Genomic DNA, 20,255 nt, shown 5'->3' on the forward strand with positions numbered 1-20,255 from the left:
CACCGGCAAGTGTCAAACTAATAGTTGCGTCAATTCCCCACATATACACAGAAGGCGGCAGGAAACCCAGCTAATCTTCCTTATAATAAAAGCACCGAAACTCGCTTTCAAAAACTGAACGAAAAAAACAACAACCAACTAACTCCGTATGTTTTGGAAATCCAATCAATGTCTCTTTAAGATAGTTCCAGATGTTAATGTTACCAGGCACATGTGGGTTGATCATGTGACCGCTGTGACAGTTACAACAACACCACTTTTATTTTGAAAGGACAACACGGAAGTGACCCTTGTTTTCCCGTTAGCTTGACACCTTTCACTAACTGTCCGCCCTGCCCTGCTTGAGTTTGCAGTTGAGTGCGCCAGGGCAACACGGCTGTATTATATAACTTTAATGTAGGCTACTCACGGGTTTAATGGCGCAAGAGCAGAATATCGCGCCGCAGATCTGTGGATTCATTGCGGAATTATCCTGAACTCGAGTGCAAGTGAGCGATTGATCACTTTTTCCCTCCTACTGGCGACGCGCGTTAAAAGTTATCGACAGATCGGCGGCACGTCGCACTCGGTGGATCCCGTCAGCTTCAGACAGGTCGGCGTCGTTCTTGACTATAGTTAAACAAGAGTTGCTATTGCAGACGATGTTTTCCTTCCGTGCGAGGAGAGGGGTGACAACGAATCCATTTGACATTTCACCACGCAACATTACAGCAAGGAAGGTGTTTTATTCGAGTGTGTGACTCTGGGGACATTGCGTTATTTCTCACATTTTTTCCAAGTTGGACTGACAGGAGATGAGCTAACCGGCGGAACACATCGTTCTTTCACTACAGGTATGGTCTGTTTATAATGCAACCACTTGGTTAACCTTTGGACACATATCGAGAGAGGCAAACGCTGGTTGTTTCCACTAATGTAGGCCGACGATGTGCGTCCCCGGCGCTGGGTGGTGGGCGCACTGACAGCCCTGCACCGTGCAACCCACTGATATCACCAACATCGCTCAGAGCAAGCTTCTTATTTTTGCAAGGAACAGAAAGTGATGTAAATAGTGCCGCTTATTCGGGTCTCCGGTTGTAGGCGTTCGATCAGTGCAATTTCCTATCGCAGCCAACAGGTTGCAGTAATGCCGTAATGATGTGTTGTGCTCTTCGGTGGAAAAGTACAGTAAGCTTTAGCAAGTCATGAAGCTCCAAACTTTTTAAAAACTTTGAAATACCAAGGATTGTTTTACCTTCCTAAAAATGCATCACAACAACAATCTCAATTGAATCTCAAAATGAATTTGACGTTAATGCAGTGGTGAAACATATGACCAAAACAACCTGTCTAATTCTCCACCATGGGAGATAGATTTGTTATTTCTACCTATAGAAATAACACAAATGAAACCAGCTTTGTCCTACATGACTCTGCATGTCTAGTTTACCTCACTTTAAAACACAGAGCAGCAGTAGATTTTCCGAGGAAGTGCTGTAAACCGCGGCTCATATAGCACCATAGGCTGTCTTGTACTGTATGCAACCATGTCTTCTTGGAATTTCATAGCCAATGCTAAATTCGACAAACAAATTAAATAGATTGAATCTGTGTATTGTATTGATCTTAAACTCAAAGGAAATTATGCAGTTGTTGTTACTTGATTTTTTTATTAAACGGTAACTGTTTTTATTTGACATTTACTGCATATAAAGGACTATGATGAAGGATTGTTTTGTCATGTAGTCAGAGACACTGGCTTTGACAAAGTTAAATTGCCACAAGTGACTGCTTGCCTGGATACTTATTTTCTGTCCCTCCAGATATCGTTGTTAATGATCAACAGTTAAATGAGTGAGCTCCAGAACTCTTGCACACAGGCTTCTGTTGCAGAGGTTTCTACCACATTATTTGACCTACATACATTTCATTGTTATTACACTTCACTAACACTTCCAGTTTTGTAAATTGGAGTTTTGAATGAATTGTTAATTTACTCTCTGCTGCAAAGTGAGATAGGCAGTTATTGCTGACCGCTGCAAATGCCCACAGGCCCATTGTGGGTTAATCTCTTTCGACAGATGTATGTTGTTGCACACATGCTTGACTGTATCAGGGACTGTCAGTTACACAACTTATGCCTGGGCATGTCTCCCACTACTTGGTGGTTAACTTGAGTGAAGGGCATAGTTCAAGGGAATAACATGTACATTATAGTCCTTTATGTTATGTAATTGCTGTGGTCTTCATTTTTTTCTATAATGATTTTGCTCAGTAAGATTTATGCCATGTGTGCTTCTGCCATATTGCTACTGTGTGGGTGTCAAAAGAGGAGATGGCCTATTTGATATGGCTGCTGTCATTTTTGAAAAATATAAATAAATAAGACATTGTTGTTGGCACATTCATAGTAGTAGATGTAAGCCTTGCACTTGTGCACTTTTAAATGCACCTTAACTCATTTTTAAACGGACGTTATAAGGCATTACTTTGACAGATCCAGAAAGAATAGCTACTGGGTTATGTATCATCTTACTGCGAATGTATCATCTTATCTGCATCAACTCTGGTTTTATAGACTAACCTAGCCTCTAATCTCTCTCACTCTGTGTTTGTTGTGCACTCTTTCACTTTCCCTCACTATCTTGTCAGGATAAAGAAATGGATCAGGGTGGACTGAAGCGCAACGGTAATCAAGACGACAGCCTGACATTTGGGGAGACAAGATCCGGAGTAGGCAGGGAAACGGGTGACACAGCTGGTTTACTGCTCCAGTCTGCAGGGCACCTGCTCGGTCCCAGGTCTATGCCCCAGCCCACAGTGGCCCCGAATGGACATGGTGTAACCAAAGACCAAGGGAAACTTGGAGGCCTCTTTGATTCTCCTCAGCATCACATCCAATGTGAGGGCTCAGACATGAAGGAGGGTAAGATCACCAGAATGCAGAAACAACACCAGGATAGCGGTGTATTTAACATTGAGGACGACCTGCCGTTGTTGAAACAGAATATTTCCAATCTCAACAGTCCGGCCCCCTCTGTCATCAACACCTCAGTCTCCTCCATCCTGGGGAATCTCCCTCTACCTGATCTTTTTCCCCAACACATCAAGCAGGAGGGACGTTTTTCTATTGATAAAGACTTGGAAAATTACAGCTGTAACACGGGTGTAAGGCTGTGTGATTTAGATGAGAAAGGCAGTTGCCTAATGGAGGATACTGAAATGTGGCAAGACCTGGACCTTCCTAATTCTCTGCCAGAAATTAGCGATTTTGAGTTGGATTCAGAAGTGGCACACTTGGATAACATCCTACATGAAAGCAGGGGTGGAGGCGGTCCTGTAAGCGGCTTGCTAAAAGAAACAAAGCCTCTGGTGGGTAACGGAGTAAACTGCAACAATGTGAACGGCACGGACCAGCAGCACCAGCCCATCCACCATCAGCAGCAGCAGCAGCAGCAGCAGCAGCAGCAGCAGCAGCAGCAGCAGCAGCAGCACCACCTTCTACAGCACCAGCTCCATCACCAGCAGCAGCCTGCATCTCTGCTCTCCAGCGTTATGATCAAGGAGGAGAAGGATCCTGACGACTCTTTCATTCACATCCGTACTCCTGGTGTTGTGAAACAGGAGAAGCAGGAGAATACAGGGTTCTGCCAGTCGCAGTGTCTGCAGAGCAGCATGAGCTCTCTCCATGGAGGAAGCTCCATGTCTTCCCCTATGGGCGTCGGTGCTGGAGCTTCGTACCTATACAGAGCCAACCCATCCTCCACAGTGGGCCTACAAGACCAGGAGCCTTTTGGCATGTACCCAAACCTGCCTCTGGTGGGGGAGACCTGGGTCAGGGGGAACCGGTTCGGAGAGTCGTCCGGGTTGCAGATGGGCGACGACGGACTCCCCTCCGCTGCAGCCTTGGCAAGTTTTTCTGTCAACTTCTCAAGGTAAGTCTCATGGAATTAGTTTATCCTACTCTGTTGACTTTTGCATCTGTGGTGGCTTTGGTGTTGGCTCTCATTCATGGAATGTTTGACTTTGTTTTTGTGTGCTCAGAGGTTATTTGCTTGTCTGTAAAATATGTTTAAAAATGTCAGTTGACGGTTATTCTAAGTCTTAGACAGCTTGGGTCTAGACTCAGCTACTCAGCTAGAGGTTTGCCACCTTTTCTGAACCCAAACATTTTGTCAGAATCATTTGTACATCATATATTCATAACAGAACATGTTTGCAATATAACCAGTGTTCGAATTACCCATTTGCTTTCGGGGGAGCCCTATTTTTCAGTGCACATCCTGCTACTAAATATATGACACGCACGCTCTGTTGACAGGTGCAGCAGCGCGGATTCGATCAATTGCTATAAAAACACTCTTCTACTAATACAGACGGTGTCACTACGCGGCGGCTGTGGCCGTTGTTGAAGCCTTTTCAGGCTCCACATCGGCAGGCCTCTCCCTCGGTGTGGAGCTGTCAAACTCGACCCTAACGCCGCTTACAGCCGGCCAACTAAAAGTTGTTCCGTTCACGTTGTCATTTTTAGACTCCTTCGCTTCTTTGTTTGTGAATCCAAAAGCTGTGACGCTTGGCTGTTTTCGTTTTGCCATATTTTTTATTACAAAGCGAGAGTTAAACAAATATCAATATGAACATTTCAAATACCGCGCCGGCATCGCCGCCGTAACCATAGCAACGTAAGTAGCGTAAGAATGCAGCGCCGCCACGTACAGATGGTAACACCAAGAAATATTCACAAATATAAAACAAATATTCAGAAACTGTAATGAACAATGACTATTATTTATTTCAAGAACTTTTATTTACAGAAACTCAACATTTCTAATCTGTGTGACACAAATATGCACGATTTGTGCTCCCCCTATTTATCTCAAAGTCGGCCTTCAGGGGAGCTCCCTCCCTCTTCGGGGGAGCCAAGCTCCCCCTGGCTCCCCCCCATTTCGAACAGTGAATTTAACCGTAAAGGCCAAACACATTGGATTGGACTATTAATGTCCACTTTTTTATGCAACTCGTTTGTTGATCAAAGGCATTTGATTATAAAATACGGGAATCACCTGACAGTTAAGAGACAAAGTGCGGAATATGTTCTCCTCAGAATCCCCCAAAATATGTTTGCACTGTGTCTCCAGCATCCACAGAACATATCTGTGCCCTGTCCATGCTCCTGAAATCAAATCAGACTCAGGGTGATGTATCAGAGCACTTCAGTTCCCTGCAGGAAACCTTCAGTGTGTATTTGGGAAATGAAAGCAGTCGGTTGGTTTCACAGCATTTAGTCTGGCTCTCCACTGGGATTCTAGTACAAAAGAAACATCACTTCAATAACCCCCAAAGAAGAGTACTCATGTGTTGGTGTATGTTTGTTTGTGACATTTTTTTCGTAAGGTAAGTGCTAGCACCCCTGGGGCGGAGGGCATCTGGCACTTGTTGCCTCCAATAGGCAGACGCAGGACACACATTCCTCCAATTCTCCACATCACATAATTTTAGGAATGCCATGACAAAATAAAATACATTTGTCATTGCATTAGGAATACAATCTTTTTTATTTACATACATATTGCCAGCAGAGGCAGATAAGAGAAAAGGGGATGAACTACCGTAGTTTCCGTGTTACAAGGAGGCAGTAGGGAAAAGAAAAACTGTTGACTAAGGAAATGTATAAATGTTTCTTATCTTTGGGGATTCCACAATCTAGATAATTTTCTTGTGGTTGCTTAATATTTGTATGTTGAAAAAATATAATTTTTGAAACAATTGTGAAATTGTTCACATACACAGCAACTCACCGTTACTTTACCATGCTCTGCCTTCTGGGATTTTTTGTGTTGTAATGCATTGCTTGTTAAAGAAGATATCACAGAGTTACGTAAATGTGTCCTTCCTTCAGTAGATTGTTTACTGAGAATTTAGTTCTGTGAGAAAATCATGCAGCAAGCAAAATGAGAATTGTCTGGTGGACACACTACAATTCAGCTTGGATCTGATAATAAAACTGGCTGTGAGTAGAACTTTGAAAGAGAGAGATTCATTTATGAGCTTTGTGACCATGAATGGGCAGATCACAAGATGTGTTTGATTAATGCAGAGTAATAATGTGAGTCAGTGCTGTCTTTCTGAAACAGCCATTTAGGTGTTTGGCTCAGGCTGCTATGTAAACAAGTCAAAATGAACACGGGTGTCAGCTAATGCTATCTCCCTGCTGTCACACTGATATGCTCCTCTGTTCCTCAGCTATTCATTAGACTGTGGAAAAGTCTCCTTGCCAAGGTTCATAGGTCTAAACTGTTTGTTTTTCTTGTATTTTTTAAACATATAACAGATAAAAGTAGACTTGATTATTGCCACAAACACTTACAAATCTTATGGTTTTGGCCCATTGCTTTGGTCACTGACACAAAGCAGATTGTTTTACAAGGTGCACAAGGTAGAGGAGTGATTTGAGGATATGATTATATTTATCTAGTTTAATTGTGGCTTGAAAAAAACCAAATCAGTCTGTTTGTTTCAAATGCAGACTGTTTGGTTTATTGTACACACAGTGCTGTTGTGCTTCACACTCTTAGTACATGGGGCATTATCGTTATGCAAATGAATGCTTAACGCACAGGAGCTGGACACAATATGATAAAATTCAACACAACAAACGAACACCACAATACACTGCTGTATTCCATATAATGTGCATTGTAAGCAGAGAGAGTTAACATGTTGTGAAGTGCTGTTGCATTCCTATATGTGTATGTATGATGTTGAGTATATCTCAAATAAGGAATGAAAACAAAAGAAACGACTGACTCCCTGAATACCACATTAGCAACAGACTCTATGTATTGTACTGTATAATATTATCACTGTATACATAGACTATGGGAATTCTCAGCACAGTTGGAACACAATTTGGCTCGTTCAGGTTGCTTGGCTCAAGCTTCTCTCATTATGTAACTGATAATCAAATGGTCTAATGTTGTTGCCTCATGCCCAGGGTGAAATGAGGCCCTGAAAACATTGCTTATTTTGCCTCTTTTTACATGTGCTTTATTTAATTTTGATTTGCACACATCTTTCTTACGTAATGAATTAACTTTTAACTGTACAGTACTTAGCATTCTGTATATTGCATATCATACTCACGCAACCCTAAAAGGGGTTAAAAAGTGTAATGAAACTCTTCTCTGTTGCTATGCTTCATGCGTCAGTGGGTGCCAGAGCAAGACTGTGTGTGTGTGTGTGTGTGTGTGTGTGTGTGTGTGTGTGTGTGTGTGTGTGTGTGTGTGTGTGTGTGTGTGTGTGTGTGTGTGTGTGTGTGTGTGTGTGTGTGTGTGTGTGTGTGTGTGTGTGTGTGTGTGTGTGTGTGTGTGTGTGTGTGTGTGTGTGTGTGTGTGTGTGTGTGTGTGTGTGTGTGATGTTGGAAGGCCACGTGTACAAATCGGCTCTGGTGTGCTGGTGCCTCTCTCTGCTTGAACTGTCACTCAGTCTTTTTTCTTTTTCTTTTTACCAACTCACCCCTGATGGCCCCTCTGAGCTCTCCATATTTCACAGAGGCATGCAAAAACTGTACACCAAGATGTCATTCTCACACACACACACACACACACACACACACACACACACACACACACACACACACACACACACACACACACACACACCCCCAATTCCCTTTTCACAGAAAATGTAGCTTTTGTGTGACATTGAATGCCAAATGATATTTTCTTATGATGCATCAATAACAAGTACACTTGCAGAAGCACACATGGCATAAACCTTACTGTGCCTAACCTGGAGTTTGCTGATGGTAAAGACTTTTTTTCCCCCTCTTCATATAACTTTTCAGCCATGTCAACTTTGCAGTTATGTAGATTAACACAGTTATTTATATATTTATTTTATTTCAGGCCTGCCTGATGTTTGATCTTCTTCTGGTCTAATTTTTTTTTTTAAAGCTCTACCTGACATGATGAGAGCATCTTCACATGTGAGTAACTTTAACATTAGCATAAACTCAGTATATTAAAGAGGCCAAAACAAGAGAAAAAAACCTGTGCAATATGCAATGTTCGAAAGTGTATAAAATGTGCTAGACATTTATGTGGCATTTTATTCCAAATGGAATGTTTGTTTACCAGTTGATGTCTCTAAGAAAAGCAAAACTACTTGACTTTTAATACTGTATGTAGCTGCAACATAAGGTCTTCCTAGATAGACCCCTCAGAACAAAGTGGACACTTTATTCACCGTTTTAAAAACAGATCGGAGGGACCAAAAAAAAGGGAAATGTTATGCAGCAAAAATTATAATATGGGTCATAGTGAGGCATTTCAGCACTTGTTAGGCGTGTACCATAAATGAGAATAAGTGGTTTGATGATTATGGTCATTATTATGATGATAATTGCCCCTTAGCTACAAACACATTTTTGTTTTGAATGTTTCAGACTGTCCATCCGGCTTAATTTATTATATTTGCATTATCTTTACCTGTTGTAGCTTGAAACTGTGGGTGACAGATATTATTTTTGTTTTTACAGGATGACTGCTTTGTAGGTTTTTGTTTCGAACTCTGGGTAGTAATTGACTGAGGTAGCAATGCCATGAAGCAAAATTGGCTGGCTGTATCAGATCATGAAGTGTTACAGCATTTGTATATGTTACGTCCCAACTAGGGGAAGAGGAATGAAACACACACCGGTATGTAATTGGTAATAATTATAAGTAGATTTATTATAAAAAAAGGTAAACAAAATGGAAGGCACACAGCCTGAAACACACAAAGTAGCCAAAAGGGCACTGGTTGACAAATAACCAACTAAAGGAGGACTCTAAAAAAGGAGTCTAAACGCATACGGGAAATAACTCTATCACACTAAAGAAAGAACGAAACAAAACCTCACTTCAAGAGTGGTACAACTAACCGAGGGAGTCTACACAAAACACAGCTAAACTAAAGGCAACAGTAGGCCTCTGATCTGCAGACTCCCCAGTTAAGGATATTAACCCCTCGAACACAAAAGGCTTGAAACAGGGATCTATCTCACCATCGTCACTGTCAGATGCAGGGATAAGGGATGACTCGGCTTTAATCAGGCCAACGCCTTTTGGGGAGGACATGTTTTGCGGCTGCTCCTTATGCGTCGGAGCTGCACAGTTGGCGATGACATGTCCAGGTTGGTGACAATAAAGGCACTCTCTCTCCTCGGTAGTTACATCATACACATTCAACGGCCCGGTAAATGGGGCGTCGGACACCCGGCGGGACCTCTCGGTATACACAGGAGAAAACACAGATTTATAAGTGAGTACATATTCATCAGCCAACACAGCGGCAGCAGAGAGAGAGTTTACCTTCTGTTCATTCAAGTATACCACAATACGATCAGGCAAACATCTCTTGAACTCCTCCAACATGATGAGTTCCCTCAGAGCAGCGTAATCCACCGCTTTACATGAAGCAACCCACTTAGTGAACATCATTCCCTTCTCCCTGGCGAACTCGACATGTGTCTGATTAAGACCCTTCCTGTGGTTCCTACATTTCTGTCTGTACGCTTCAGGAACTAATTCATACACCCTGAGAATGGCACCCTTCACTAAGTCGTAATTTAGACCGTCCTCTAGCGAAAGAGCAGCAACCGCTTCCTGAGCTCTTCCATAAAGTTTGCACTGGGCTAACAGAGCCCAGGCTACAGTCGGCCACCGTAGGGCGACTGCAATGCGCTCAAAAGCACCAAAATACGCATCCACCTCAGTCTCACGGAAAAGTGGCACTAACGAAATATTTTTGACTACGTTGAAGGCAGGGGGATGAGAATGAACTGAAGAGCTTTCTCCGACACGGCCAAAAGTACCTGATGCGCGCAGCTCGGAGTCTAGCTCCAGCTGACGCATCCGGACTTCCTTGTCGATTTCCAACGCTCTCAGTTCCTTGTCTATTTCCAACTTCCTTAATTCTAACTGGAAGTGATGCTGCTTGTCCTGCCCCCTTTTTTTTTGCCTCCAACTGAAGCCGGGCGAGACGGACCTCAGGATCACTCCCTTCCACAGAGTCCGAACTACCAGGATGTGGATTGTAACGAGGCGGCGTGAGCGGTGCTTTAAACTGCCCACCGCCCTCGCCGTCACCACTTTCTCCTTTAGCCAGGACATTAGGCACAGTGAGCTCAGCTGATGCAGCCAGTATGAGTAACCCCTTTTTTACCATCTCATCCACCACCAAGGCCTTCAACTCTTTCTTCAACGATTGTTTACTTACTGTGAGACTGAAGTGTTGCGCTAGCTCATATAAATCCTCTTTACCACACCAGTCGAGCTGCTCATAAGAAGGACAGACCAAAAACGAGTCAAAATCGAAACGTGCCATACTCAGCTAAAACTGCACACAACCTTACCAAATTGTTTTTAGCTATAAAAACCCAGTTATAACCCCAGGAATTAGTTATTTATCCCGGACGAGCCCCCACGTATGTTACAGTACGTCCCGACTATGGGAAGAGGAATGCAACACACACCAGTATGTAATTGGTAATAATTATAAGTAGATTTATTATTAAAAAAAGGTAAACAAAATGGAAGGCACACAGCCTGAAACAAACAAAGTAGCCAAAAGGGCACAGGTTGACAAATAACCAACTAAAGGAGGACTCTAAAAAAGGAGTCTAAACGCATACGGGAAAAGAACGAAACAAAACCTCACTTCTAGAGTGGTACAACTAACCGAGGGAGTCTACACAAAACACAGCTAAACTAAAGGCAACAGTAGGCCTGTCACGATAATTAATTGTGTTGGACGATACATTTTTCTGGAAATTATTGCGATAAACGATAATATTGTCGGCACCGTTTTAAGACCATTTTAGACATAATGATAATATATAATAATAATTCAAGTACATCCTTTCAAACATAACTTTTTATTGAACATTCAACATTGCAAATGAAATGTGAAATAATATAAAAATATATAAATTATATATAATAAATAAAACAAATGAATTAAATTATAATAAATTAATTAAATCACACACAACCAAAACAATAAATTAAATAGAGTCAGGCTGGAAAACAGAGCTATCTCCATATATATAAATAAATAAATAAATAAATAAATATGAGCACACATTATCTCACAAGCAAAAAAACCCTCCTTAAAACAACAGTCAAGTGTACAGTCCACTGTCAAAGACACAGATGCCTCAACAGGCCATATCCAAATCTGTTTTTCTAAGTTTTCGAGCAAGGAACACCAACATGTTTGCATTGTCGGGCGGGGGCTCTCCATCTCCAGCTGCCGTGTTTGCTCCCAGCTGGAAAAACGGAATGGGGTGGTTGTGTTTTTTAGGTGGTTTAAAATGCGTGGTATTGCCTGCTTTTTGTTGCTACCTTTTTTTAACCAATGCGACACACCGCCCGGCTCATTCAAGTCCATAGGTTCGACTCGTTGATTTGGTTTGAATCCAAAATACTGCCACACCGGAGAATCGAAATGTGTAGTTAGGTTTTGTAACCAATTCCATTTCACTTTAAATTCCCCGCGAGTAAGTCACATGTTGTCTCCCGCTTGTCGCTATATATATTAATTTGGCTGCTACGCTGCTGCACGTGCATGCGGAGTGTCCTGACCTGGCTCTGTGTCAGCCCCGCCCCCTCACAGCGCGCCTGGCAGCCACAGCGCTCCAGGCTAAAATGCTGGTCACATCTTTATGTAAACAGCAATTTATCGAGCTCAGAAAAGTTATCGAGTCCATTTTTATTTATCGTACGATAAGTCAATTTATCGATTATCGCGACAGGCCTAGGCAACAGTCACAAATCCTAACCATACTCTAAACACTAACTAACCTACTCCACACTCTACTAACACACAATATCACACGGAGATAGACACACAAGATTAACCACAGCATGAAGAGCAAAATGCAAGAGGCGTCTGTTCACTCAACAGGGCCTCCAGAGTGGTAATTGTCCTCAGGCTTTGTAGTCATCTACATCAGGTGTGCGCTGGCTGTGCGCTGCGATTGGAGCGCGTCGGGCCCGGCATGCTCCAATCAGAATCTTCGGAGGCGGACCAGAGGATGGGCAGCCAATGACGTCAGGGCTACTGCGCAGCTTATTTACATATTACACACACAGCTGAAAACACTCACAGGCAGATTAATGAGCAGACAGGAACAGCAACCGTAACAATATGTAATATCTAGAAATCAGGAAACAACATTCAAGGTCTGACATCTACTATATTGATAAAGTCAGTCCAATCTAAATCTTTGCATGTAAAACGTGTATCACATTTCCATAGAGTGTTTAACAGAAATTACAGTTTCACAAAATATAATATTGTTATACTCTTTATATTTGCTTACACCCAGACCTGTAAACTGTTCTTGATAGTCATTTCCAAACAGGAAGATTAACTAAACTAAAGCCAAACTAGGTCAGGTCTGTTGACTCAATTTCCTGCATTTGTAATCTCCAAGATTATGCCAACCTCAATCCACATTGTTTGTTTGAGTTCCTGTTGCTTAATAGGCTTACTGATAACCTTTGCTGTATACAAGGCCACATTTCACTGCTCTTTGCTTCTCACTATACTGTTAAATTGCTTTCTCCTTCTCCCCCAAATGTGTTCCCAAGCTTTACATTCACGTGAGATACAAACATGTTGAGTGTTTGGATATGTGCTTTGTACTTGTTGTGGAGTGGTACCATAATGCTATTACTGTTTATCCTGTAGTGAAGAAACCTTACTTTGAAGACTGCCTTTTCTGAGTCCCAAAGGCGTGTGTAACATCATATTTTGAAAGACATTGTCTCTGACTTGGTTGTCATTGTGGAACTGAAAAATCGAAATGATTCTATATTTGTAATCTCTTTTTTTAAAGAGGCTTTATACATGCAACCTGTATTAACCACTGTCATGTTTGCTCTGAACTTCAGCCAAGACTGATCACCAACAAGATGCTCTTTTTTTTTCATTCAATCTATCTCTGCCTTGGCCATTATCCCTGCTATCGGAGCACTACTGTCCTGATTCTTTGATGTAGACTTTGGAGGGCCAAAGGAGGTCTAAGCTTCGTAGCTGCCAAGCTGTTTCTTTATGAAGGCTGTTTTGGTGGCTGCTGGCATGTTTACTCTGGTGTCAGGTCACCTGAATATAGCCCAGGCCTATATAACAGACAGTGCCGGACTGGGACAATAAGTCAGGCCCGGGAATTATACACCCATCCAGGCCACTACCAATTTTCTTTTGTGCCATTTTGCTGGATTTATTTGTCAATATTTACAGCGTTGCTGCCCATAGTGATAGCTCTATAGTGTGCCTCAGGCCAACATACTAGATTGGTTTACCTTTACCTTTAAAGCACATTCCTAGATCCTAAGCATATGGAATTTACTCCGATGTCATGGAGATAGCTAATTAAGTATGGGATTTAGGTCACATGACAGGTGGTCGCATGTGTTATCATATTTGTATATTGTATATTTGTATATTTGTATGCTTATTTTAAAAAGACACATTAAACAATGTTGTAACTTAAAGGTAGGGTAGGTACAGTAAGAATGGAGAAACCAGCTCGAATAAGCTAGAATTTGAAAGTACACAATCGGAACAAATCTACCCCTTCCTTCAGATTTCCTTACAGAGCCCCTCCTCCAACACACACGGATGCGTACATGACCAATGAGGGCACAAGATAAGTTTGTGCACAGATGGAAGGCTGACAGGCAGGTAGGCCATCCAGTTATTTTAGCCGGGACGGCTCAGATGATTGGTCGTGCTTTTTACGGCACCACGGCTTCCACAGATGAAATATTGTTATGTATTTATTGTCAAAGCATCTAATGTATTCAATGCTATCGGGATGTTAAGAGCATTCCATGGAATATAAAAAAAAGTGTTTCTGAAGAGAATGACCTATTCCAACTTTAAATATACATTTTAGATTGTGTGCAACATAACCCTTTCAGATCAACAGAAGAGAACATCTCTAAAGCTTTCAGTTTGGCCTGCATTATGTTTTCTATTCAATTTATTTTGTGTTCTTCAAAGAATCACTTTATGTGTGCTTCTTTAAAGTGGCCAGGTTTTCCACTTAGGGAAATCTTTGCTCAGATTTACTTAAATTCAACATTGTTTTCACTCACACATCTGCTGTATGTAATCACATTACACCCACATACTGTGCACTATGAACAGACAGAATATGCAATCACATATGCCTCATTGCCCATCATGTGATGGCTGGGGATGGTTGGCAAAGTGAGCTCAAGGCATTTCTCGGTATAGATTACCAATACTCAGAATAGTACGAGAGCCTCGGTAGATGACTCCAGCAGGATTCTTTCTAAACCCATCCTTGTCAAATGAATTATGATGATGTCCATCGGCATTATGGTTTTAATGTTCTTGAGAATGCATATCTGTCATGAACTTTATGGCCTATGTACCAGTGTAACCTAGCTAAGCATGCAGTAATGGGACCAAGAACGGAGCACATGATGTAGGCAATAATAATCTTTGTTTGTGATGGTAGTTTATTTATTTTTCCCAAGATGCTTTTTCAGCTATGTTCACACGAATTGCAGTGAGCGAGCTTGGATATGTCAGGAGTGAACATATATATATATATATATATATATATATATATATATAGCCCCGACTGAACCAACTCACTGCACTTCATAAACAGAGGATTGTGCTTGTTGTGTTTGGCAACAACTCTATCAGGAAACAGGAAGTGTGGTGTCTAGCAGCTAGATTGGCTCAGTCTGCTGACCCCTTTGCCCTGTTTGGATGAAGTTTGTATTACTGATACTGTATTTTTATTATTATGTCGGTTATTTTTCTCAGAAATTGTGTCACATAAATCACAAACATATTGTTTGATTTTTTCATTTCCCACTTGTTGTCATTTATCCCTTTTTTATAAGGATTCTTTTATTTTGCTTTTGGTTCAGCGTGTTGTTAGTGTTACCTTTCTTGACCAATATTAATAACTAATACTGAAGACGTGTGAAAGTGCATTACATTTTTTTAAGGAAAGTTAGTGATTGGCAGCAGGGCTCGAGTTTAAGGACGTCCCGTCGTCCCGGGGCCGAAAAAAATAGTGTCGGGGAGGATAACAAATAATTTTGGGATGAATTTGGGACGAGGGTTAAAATAAAAATACCCTGCTAACTCTACTACAAACGGCGATGAAAATGAAACCGACTGCACGTTTTGTGTAGCACACAGTTATTAAACCTCCTTGTCAACATAAACACACACGCACAAAACATTTAGCAACCCGCGAAATACACACACACTCACACACATATACACTCACACACAGTACGTAGCTACAGCTGTGCCCGCAAATTCCTGGCCCGCAAATTCGCGGGTCTATCTACAGTAGGCTATGTACTGAGTGTGTGTATTTCGCCGGTTGAGTGATGTAAAATGACAATGGTATCCCGTGGAGGAATACTGAAATGTTTTACCGTTACATCACAAAAACGCACAGCAGAACCAGACCCTGGAGCGCCGGCCTCTTTATTTACTTACTCCTCTTCATCCCCTATGGGTAATAAGGCTGAGATGAGAACCCTCCATCTTATTTAGTCCTTAGCAATATGCTGCGCCTCTCCCCATGTATGGATGGGTACCGAGCCCCCGTATTAAACGGGCTCCGCCCGGGCCGGACTTATTGAAGACAGTGGTAACGTTAAGCTCCGACGTTATCTGACTTTTTATCGGTACTGGAGACATTTCAAAAATATGTCATATGTATTATTGCTACATAAACATTATATCGCAGTTTTAGTTTAGCCAACTCCGTTTCTAATATGCAATAAGACTACAACATGCGTCTATGATGTATTTTCGAGCTTTCCAATCCAGACGAGATCTCTCTCTCCCGTCTGTGTGCGAGGGGGTGGGGCAGTTTGTAAAGGTCTCCTGACTGTGTTACAGACTGTCATCCTGGTTAGTGGTTACTCTGGGTTCTGTCTTCAGGACAGAGTGTTATATAATGAGATGAGATGTACTGGGTTTCTTACCTTACAAGCTAGCTGCAGTGATATATGGATATAATGAGAGAATTATACGGGGACAGAGAAGACAGTTATTGACTAGCGTAGGAGTGGAGTGGGATAAGCATGGATGGACGCGTCCTGTCTCACGTGAGCATCAGGCCCTTTTGGTCAAACATGAAAATAAAATGCGTGGATGTCACATCCTGGCTCACGCGAGCCTGAGACCCTTCCGGTCAAACGATGGTTGACATGGAACGTGACCTGAAATGAAACATGTGACACAACATGACCTGCAAGAGTAAACGTGCCTGTGATCTTTAGATTGAATGATACAATTAGAATTCGGATAGAAACATGACAATGATATGTGAGCTGATATGCTAATGACACCACCACCAGTTATATGCATATTTCCCCCAAAACAAAGAATGTGCAGTGCACGTCCTTAAGGTTTTTTTTATCTTTTATTATCTGTGAGTGGTATGATAGTAGTGCTGCGCTGAATGTGGGCATGCACTTGCTTTACGTTATGCGGCGTGTCTAAACTAGATGAACCTTTACCCTGAGCCTTGGAGCTAAAGATAGAACATATGTCGGAAATTCTCGTGGATTTGTTGCAAACTGCCTTCTTGGCGGCCTGCACTTGACGCCATTACCCGGGGGCGGCTGCTCCCGTCATGGTGAGCGTTAGAGCGAACCGAGAAGGTTTCATGGGGCCCGGTTTCCTTTTCTCCTCCCGCGTCCGGATCTGCGAGGTTGCCAGTTGGAGCCGCTGGCTCGAGCAGGGGAACGCACCTTGTAGCTTGATCCGTTGCCCTGCTGCTGCAGTTGGGAAAAGAGGAGATCTGCCACTGCTGCAGGTGAGCTGCTGCGGGATACCGAGCGGCAGCTTGAGGAAGTCGATGCGATCTCAGGCAGCGTGTCGGGCCCGGATCGAAATCCTGCTGGAAGCTGGTCGTAGTCTGAATACTCTCAATCGTACATCTTGAGAATTAATAGGTTAGTTTGACGATTGCCGTCTGTGTGTTGCGCCGATTCACCTGGAATGAGAGCTGTCAGAGGGGAGAGCAGATTTAAAAGGTTTAGCGGAGCGCCATGATAGGCTTGTGAGAATAGAGCGAAGTGATTGGTTAAGCTGGGGAGTGACGCCCCCGATCACTTATTGAGAGGAGAGAGAGTAGTGGCATGGAAATAGTGAATGAATGAGTAAAGAAGGTCTTCCTGGTTGAATTTACGCTGAGCTTTATTCAATGATTATATGAAGTATACATTGAATATGAGTCTGTACAAAAAAGGCTAAAAGTGGCGTGAATATGTAACATTTGCTACTCTACTGGGTTATTTTTCTAGAGACAAGGGTTAGAAGTTTTCCTTTCACCTGATCAGTATCAGCAGGGGGTCAGAGTAACCAGGGAGACTGTCAGCTGGAGGCCACAGGTTCAGACCCCTCTGGCAGCGAGCATCTGACCTGTTGAAGTGTGAGCAACTCAATGTATCCCTCGAGTCCCAGAACTTAATCTCCTTTGATTTGCTAAGGGTTATTTAGTTACAGCTCCTGTTCAATATCTCTGACCTGCCAGCTTTTGAAGCCTAACAATCATTTATGTTGCTTTTCGTTAAAATTATAGATGAGCCTGAAATTGCCAGTCATATTCATTGAAGAAAGAGTTCAAGATCAACCCGCCAATTTTTAACACAACTTTGGCTATATACTGTAGGTATTTATGGCTCTAAAACTCCTTAGGGAGCACATAAAGTACGCATTTTGAGTTGTCACTTAATGATTCCTTGACGAGATATTTGTTGATTTATTTATTCATATAGTTATTGAGCTGCCTTTTAAGAGCTTTCTCAGCTGGCGTAAGATGACACTTGTCCTTGACGAGTGTAGGCTGTCTTTTTCAGTTGTGAATGCTAATGATGTGAGTGTGGGTGGATTGGTGTGCTGCCAAGGTTAGCTGAGTCAAAATTGCTTGAGGAAAATTACTAAAGTAATATTTTATGTTAATTTTTGTAATGTTTGACGGCAATGGATTTTATTGCATCAGAAGAGAGTTGGATCAGGTTTTTCTTTGCCTGAGCATAGATATGCACCCACGTACGCACACAGGAAAAAAAATCCTCCATATGCATGTGCAGGCCTGATTGCTGGCTATGTCATATTCTAGGCTGTCACCAGACAACAAAGAGGACCTTGTGCCATAGACTGGTCAATGATTTACTTGACCGAGGTTACTGTACATGTGGAGGCAAACATTCACCCCCCGAAGCTGTTGTTCAGACCCACACCTTGTGAAGTCTTATGAAGCTTGTTTGAGGGTAAACCTTCTTAATGGCCTCATTTTGCCTTGGTCAGACCACCATTAATGAGATTCAGTACAGGTCCAGCCTTTATAGCCCTAGGTGACCCACTTTTTGTTGAATGTTTGCTAAGCTACTGCTGCACACCTAAATCAAGCTCCATCTAAATACACTGCTATTTAAAGCTGATCGCTGAGTCTGTTCAGCTTTGTGGACCAGATAATAAACTGTCAGAGTTGTCAACAATGCTATCAGTATAGCTACATATTGCACAATGGCTTTACCAGACATTGTATTTCCTTGTAAACTATACTGAATTTTAAAGGAACATTAAGCATGTTAGGGCTGCTTTCTCTTAGTTGGGGAAATGTACACCTTTTCGTCAATTGTTTTGTCTAACTTAAAAGTAATCATGTCTCAGGTCACCACTAAGGACTGGATTGAGTTAATTAAATGGCATTGCCCAGACCATTGCTATAAACCAAGTAAGCAGTTTGTTAAAGATTTAACAATGGATCTGACCAAGATATATGCTACATTTTATTTTCTAAAGTCAACATAGGGAAGATCTTTTAGATATTGTGTTTTGCTGTGAAAGCAAATCCTAATTTCCCCCTGCTTTTCATGCTTCAACAATATTCTACAAAACCATGTCCACTTGATCTAGCAGAATAGCATCAAGAGAAAAAATAAAGCATTCCAAGTTAAAGTAAAGTATAAAAGTAAAGTACACAGATATTGAGTTCTTTGTAAGTTTTAGCGTGGACTTTGTGATGCTCCATTTGTCCAGATCGGTAGTGTCATGTTGGTCTCGCTATATCAACACCGACTGAAGGAGAACAGGCGTAGACTGTGTTTATCATTCTGACAAAGCAAGCAGCTAGTTGACAGGCTGGTTGGTGGCTATGTTCATTACTGACTGGTGCCTGTACAGGACTCATGGGTCAAGCTGGAGGGGTTGATAAGGTGGAATTTGACCCATTTCTCCTTCTGTCTCTTTTTCTTTTGCCACTAGAGGTTTGGATCAGTTCAGTTTGAGCTGAATCATAATGAATCAGTTAAACTTACAACAAATGTAGAGCTTTTATTATGGGCAATCTAATGTATTGATGTAATAACTGCTGAAAGATTTTATTTTCCTTGGAATCTTTTGTGAAAGTAAATTGATTCCTGCCCTTCTTTCTACATTGGGTCATTCATTTGTTTGGGAATATTGACCCACCTCTCAGCCACCATGCAGTCATTCTTTCAAATAGAATCCCCTCTGTGTCTGGAGCTTGTCTATTTTCAGTGAGGCTAGAGCAACATTTAAAGGCGCTTTAGCTTGTAATGATATCGCGTTGCTGTGAGTTACCGCGTGCCAATTTCTATCTTGCCAAAGCAATTTGGGAGATTACAATACAAGTGCAATGGGTCAACTAGATTATATTTATTGCTTATTTATTAACATACAACAGTTCCCATCATTTCAGATATGTTGATAATGTTTGTGCTGATTTTAGGTTGTTGAGTTAGGGTTACCCTTGATACTGCATACACTGTAGCTGTGGTCAAAGCAAGATAAACCCTCAGTGTGAAGCTTTGAAATTGTTGTGGCTGGAAAAGTATAGGTCATTAAATGTTTTCTGACATTTAATTTCAAAATTGATAAATAAGTCACTATAGTCAAAAATAAACATTTGATGATGAATGTATTACATGCTTAATCTGTGAATGATTTAAAAAAGATTGGATTTTATTAGAAATTGAATTAAGTCTGTTTATCTGGTGTTTGATTGCCCCTCCGCATTAGTCCATAATGAAATATTTCAGCACTTAGTAGATATATCGCTGTCAGATATAAATATGGATCTTATTAATGTGTCAAAGCCTGGACTGAAGGTGTTGCTTATGTGCTTAGAAACCCTTAGTGATTAACAAAAGTCTAAGACTGTAGCTGTCTCTTCCCTTAGACCA

The 20,255-nt window shown here is 41.7% G+C and overlaps 1 protein-coding gene across 1 annotated transcript in view; it reads left to right on the top strand.

Moving 5' to 3' along the window:
* Positions 1-310: 310 nt before the first annotated feature.
* The window catches only part of LOC307018856 (glucocorticoid receptor-like), a 72,473-nt gene continuing 52,528 nt past the window's right edge, over positions 311-20,255 (top strand). The window contains exons 1-2 of the mRNA XM_079649333.1: positions 311-833; positions 2,632-3,914. Coding sequence (XP_079505459.1) covers positions 2,641-3,914 — 1,274 coding nt within the window. The 5' untranslated portion in view covers positions 311-833; positions 2,632-2,640. The remainder of the gene's footprint in view (positions 834-2,631; positions 3,915-20,255) is intronic.

The sequence above is a fragment of the Notothenia rossii genome, assembly GCF_949606895.1.
Source record: "Notothenia rossii genome assembly, chromosome: 9".
Classification (NCBI taxonomy): Eukaryota; Metazoa; Chordata; class Actinopteri; order Perciformes; family Nototheniidae; genus Notothenia; species Notothenia rossii.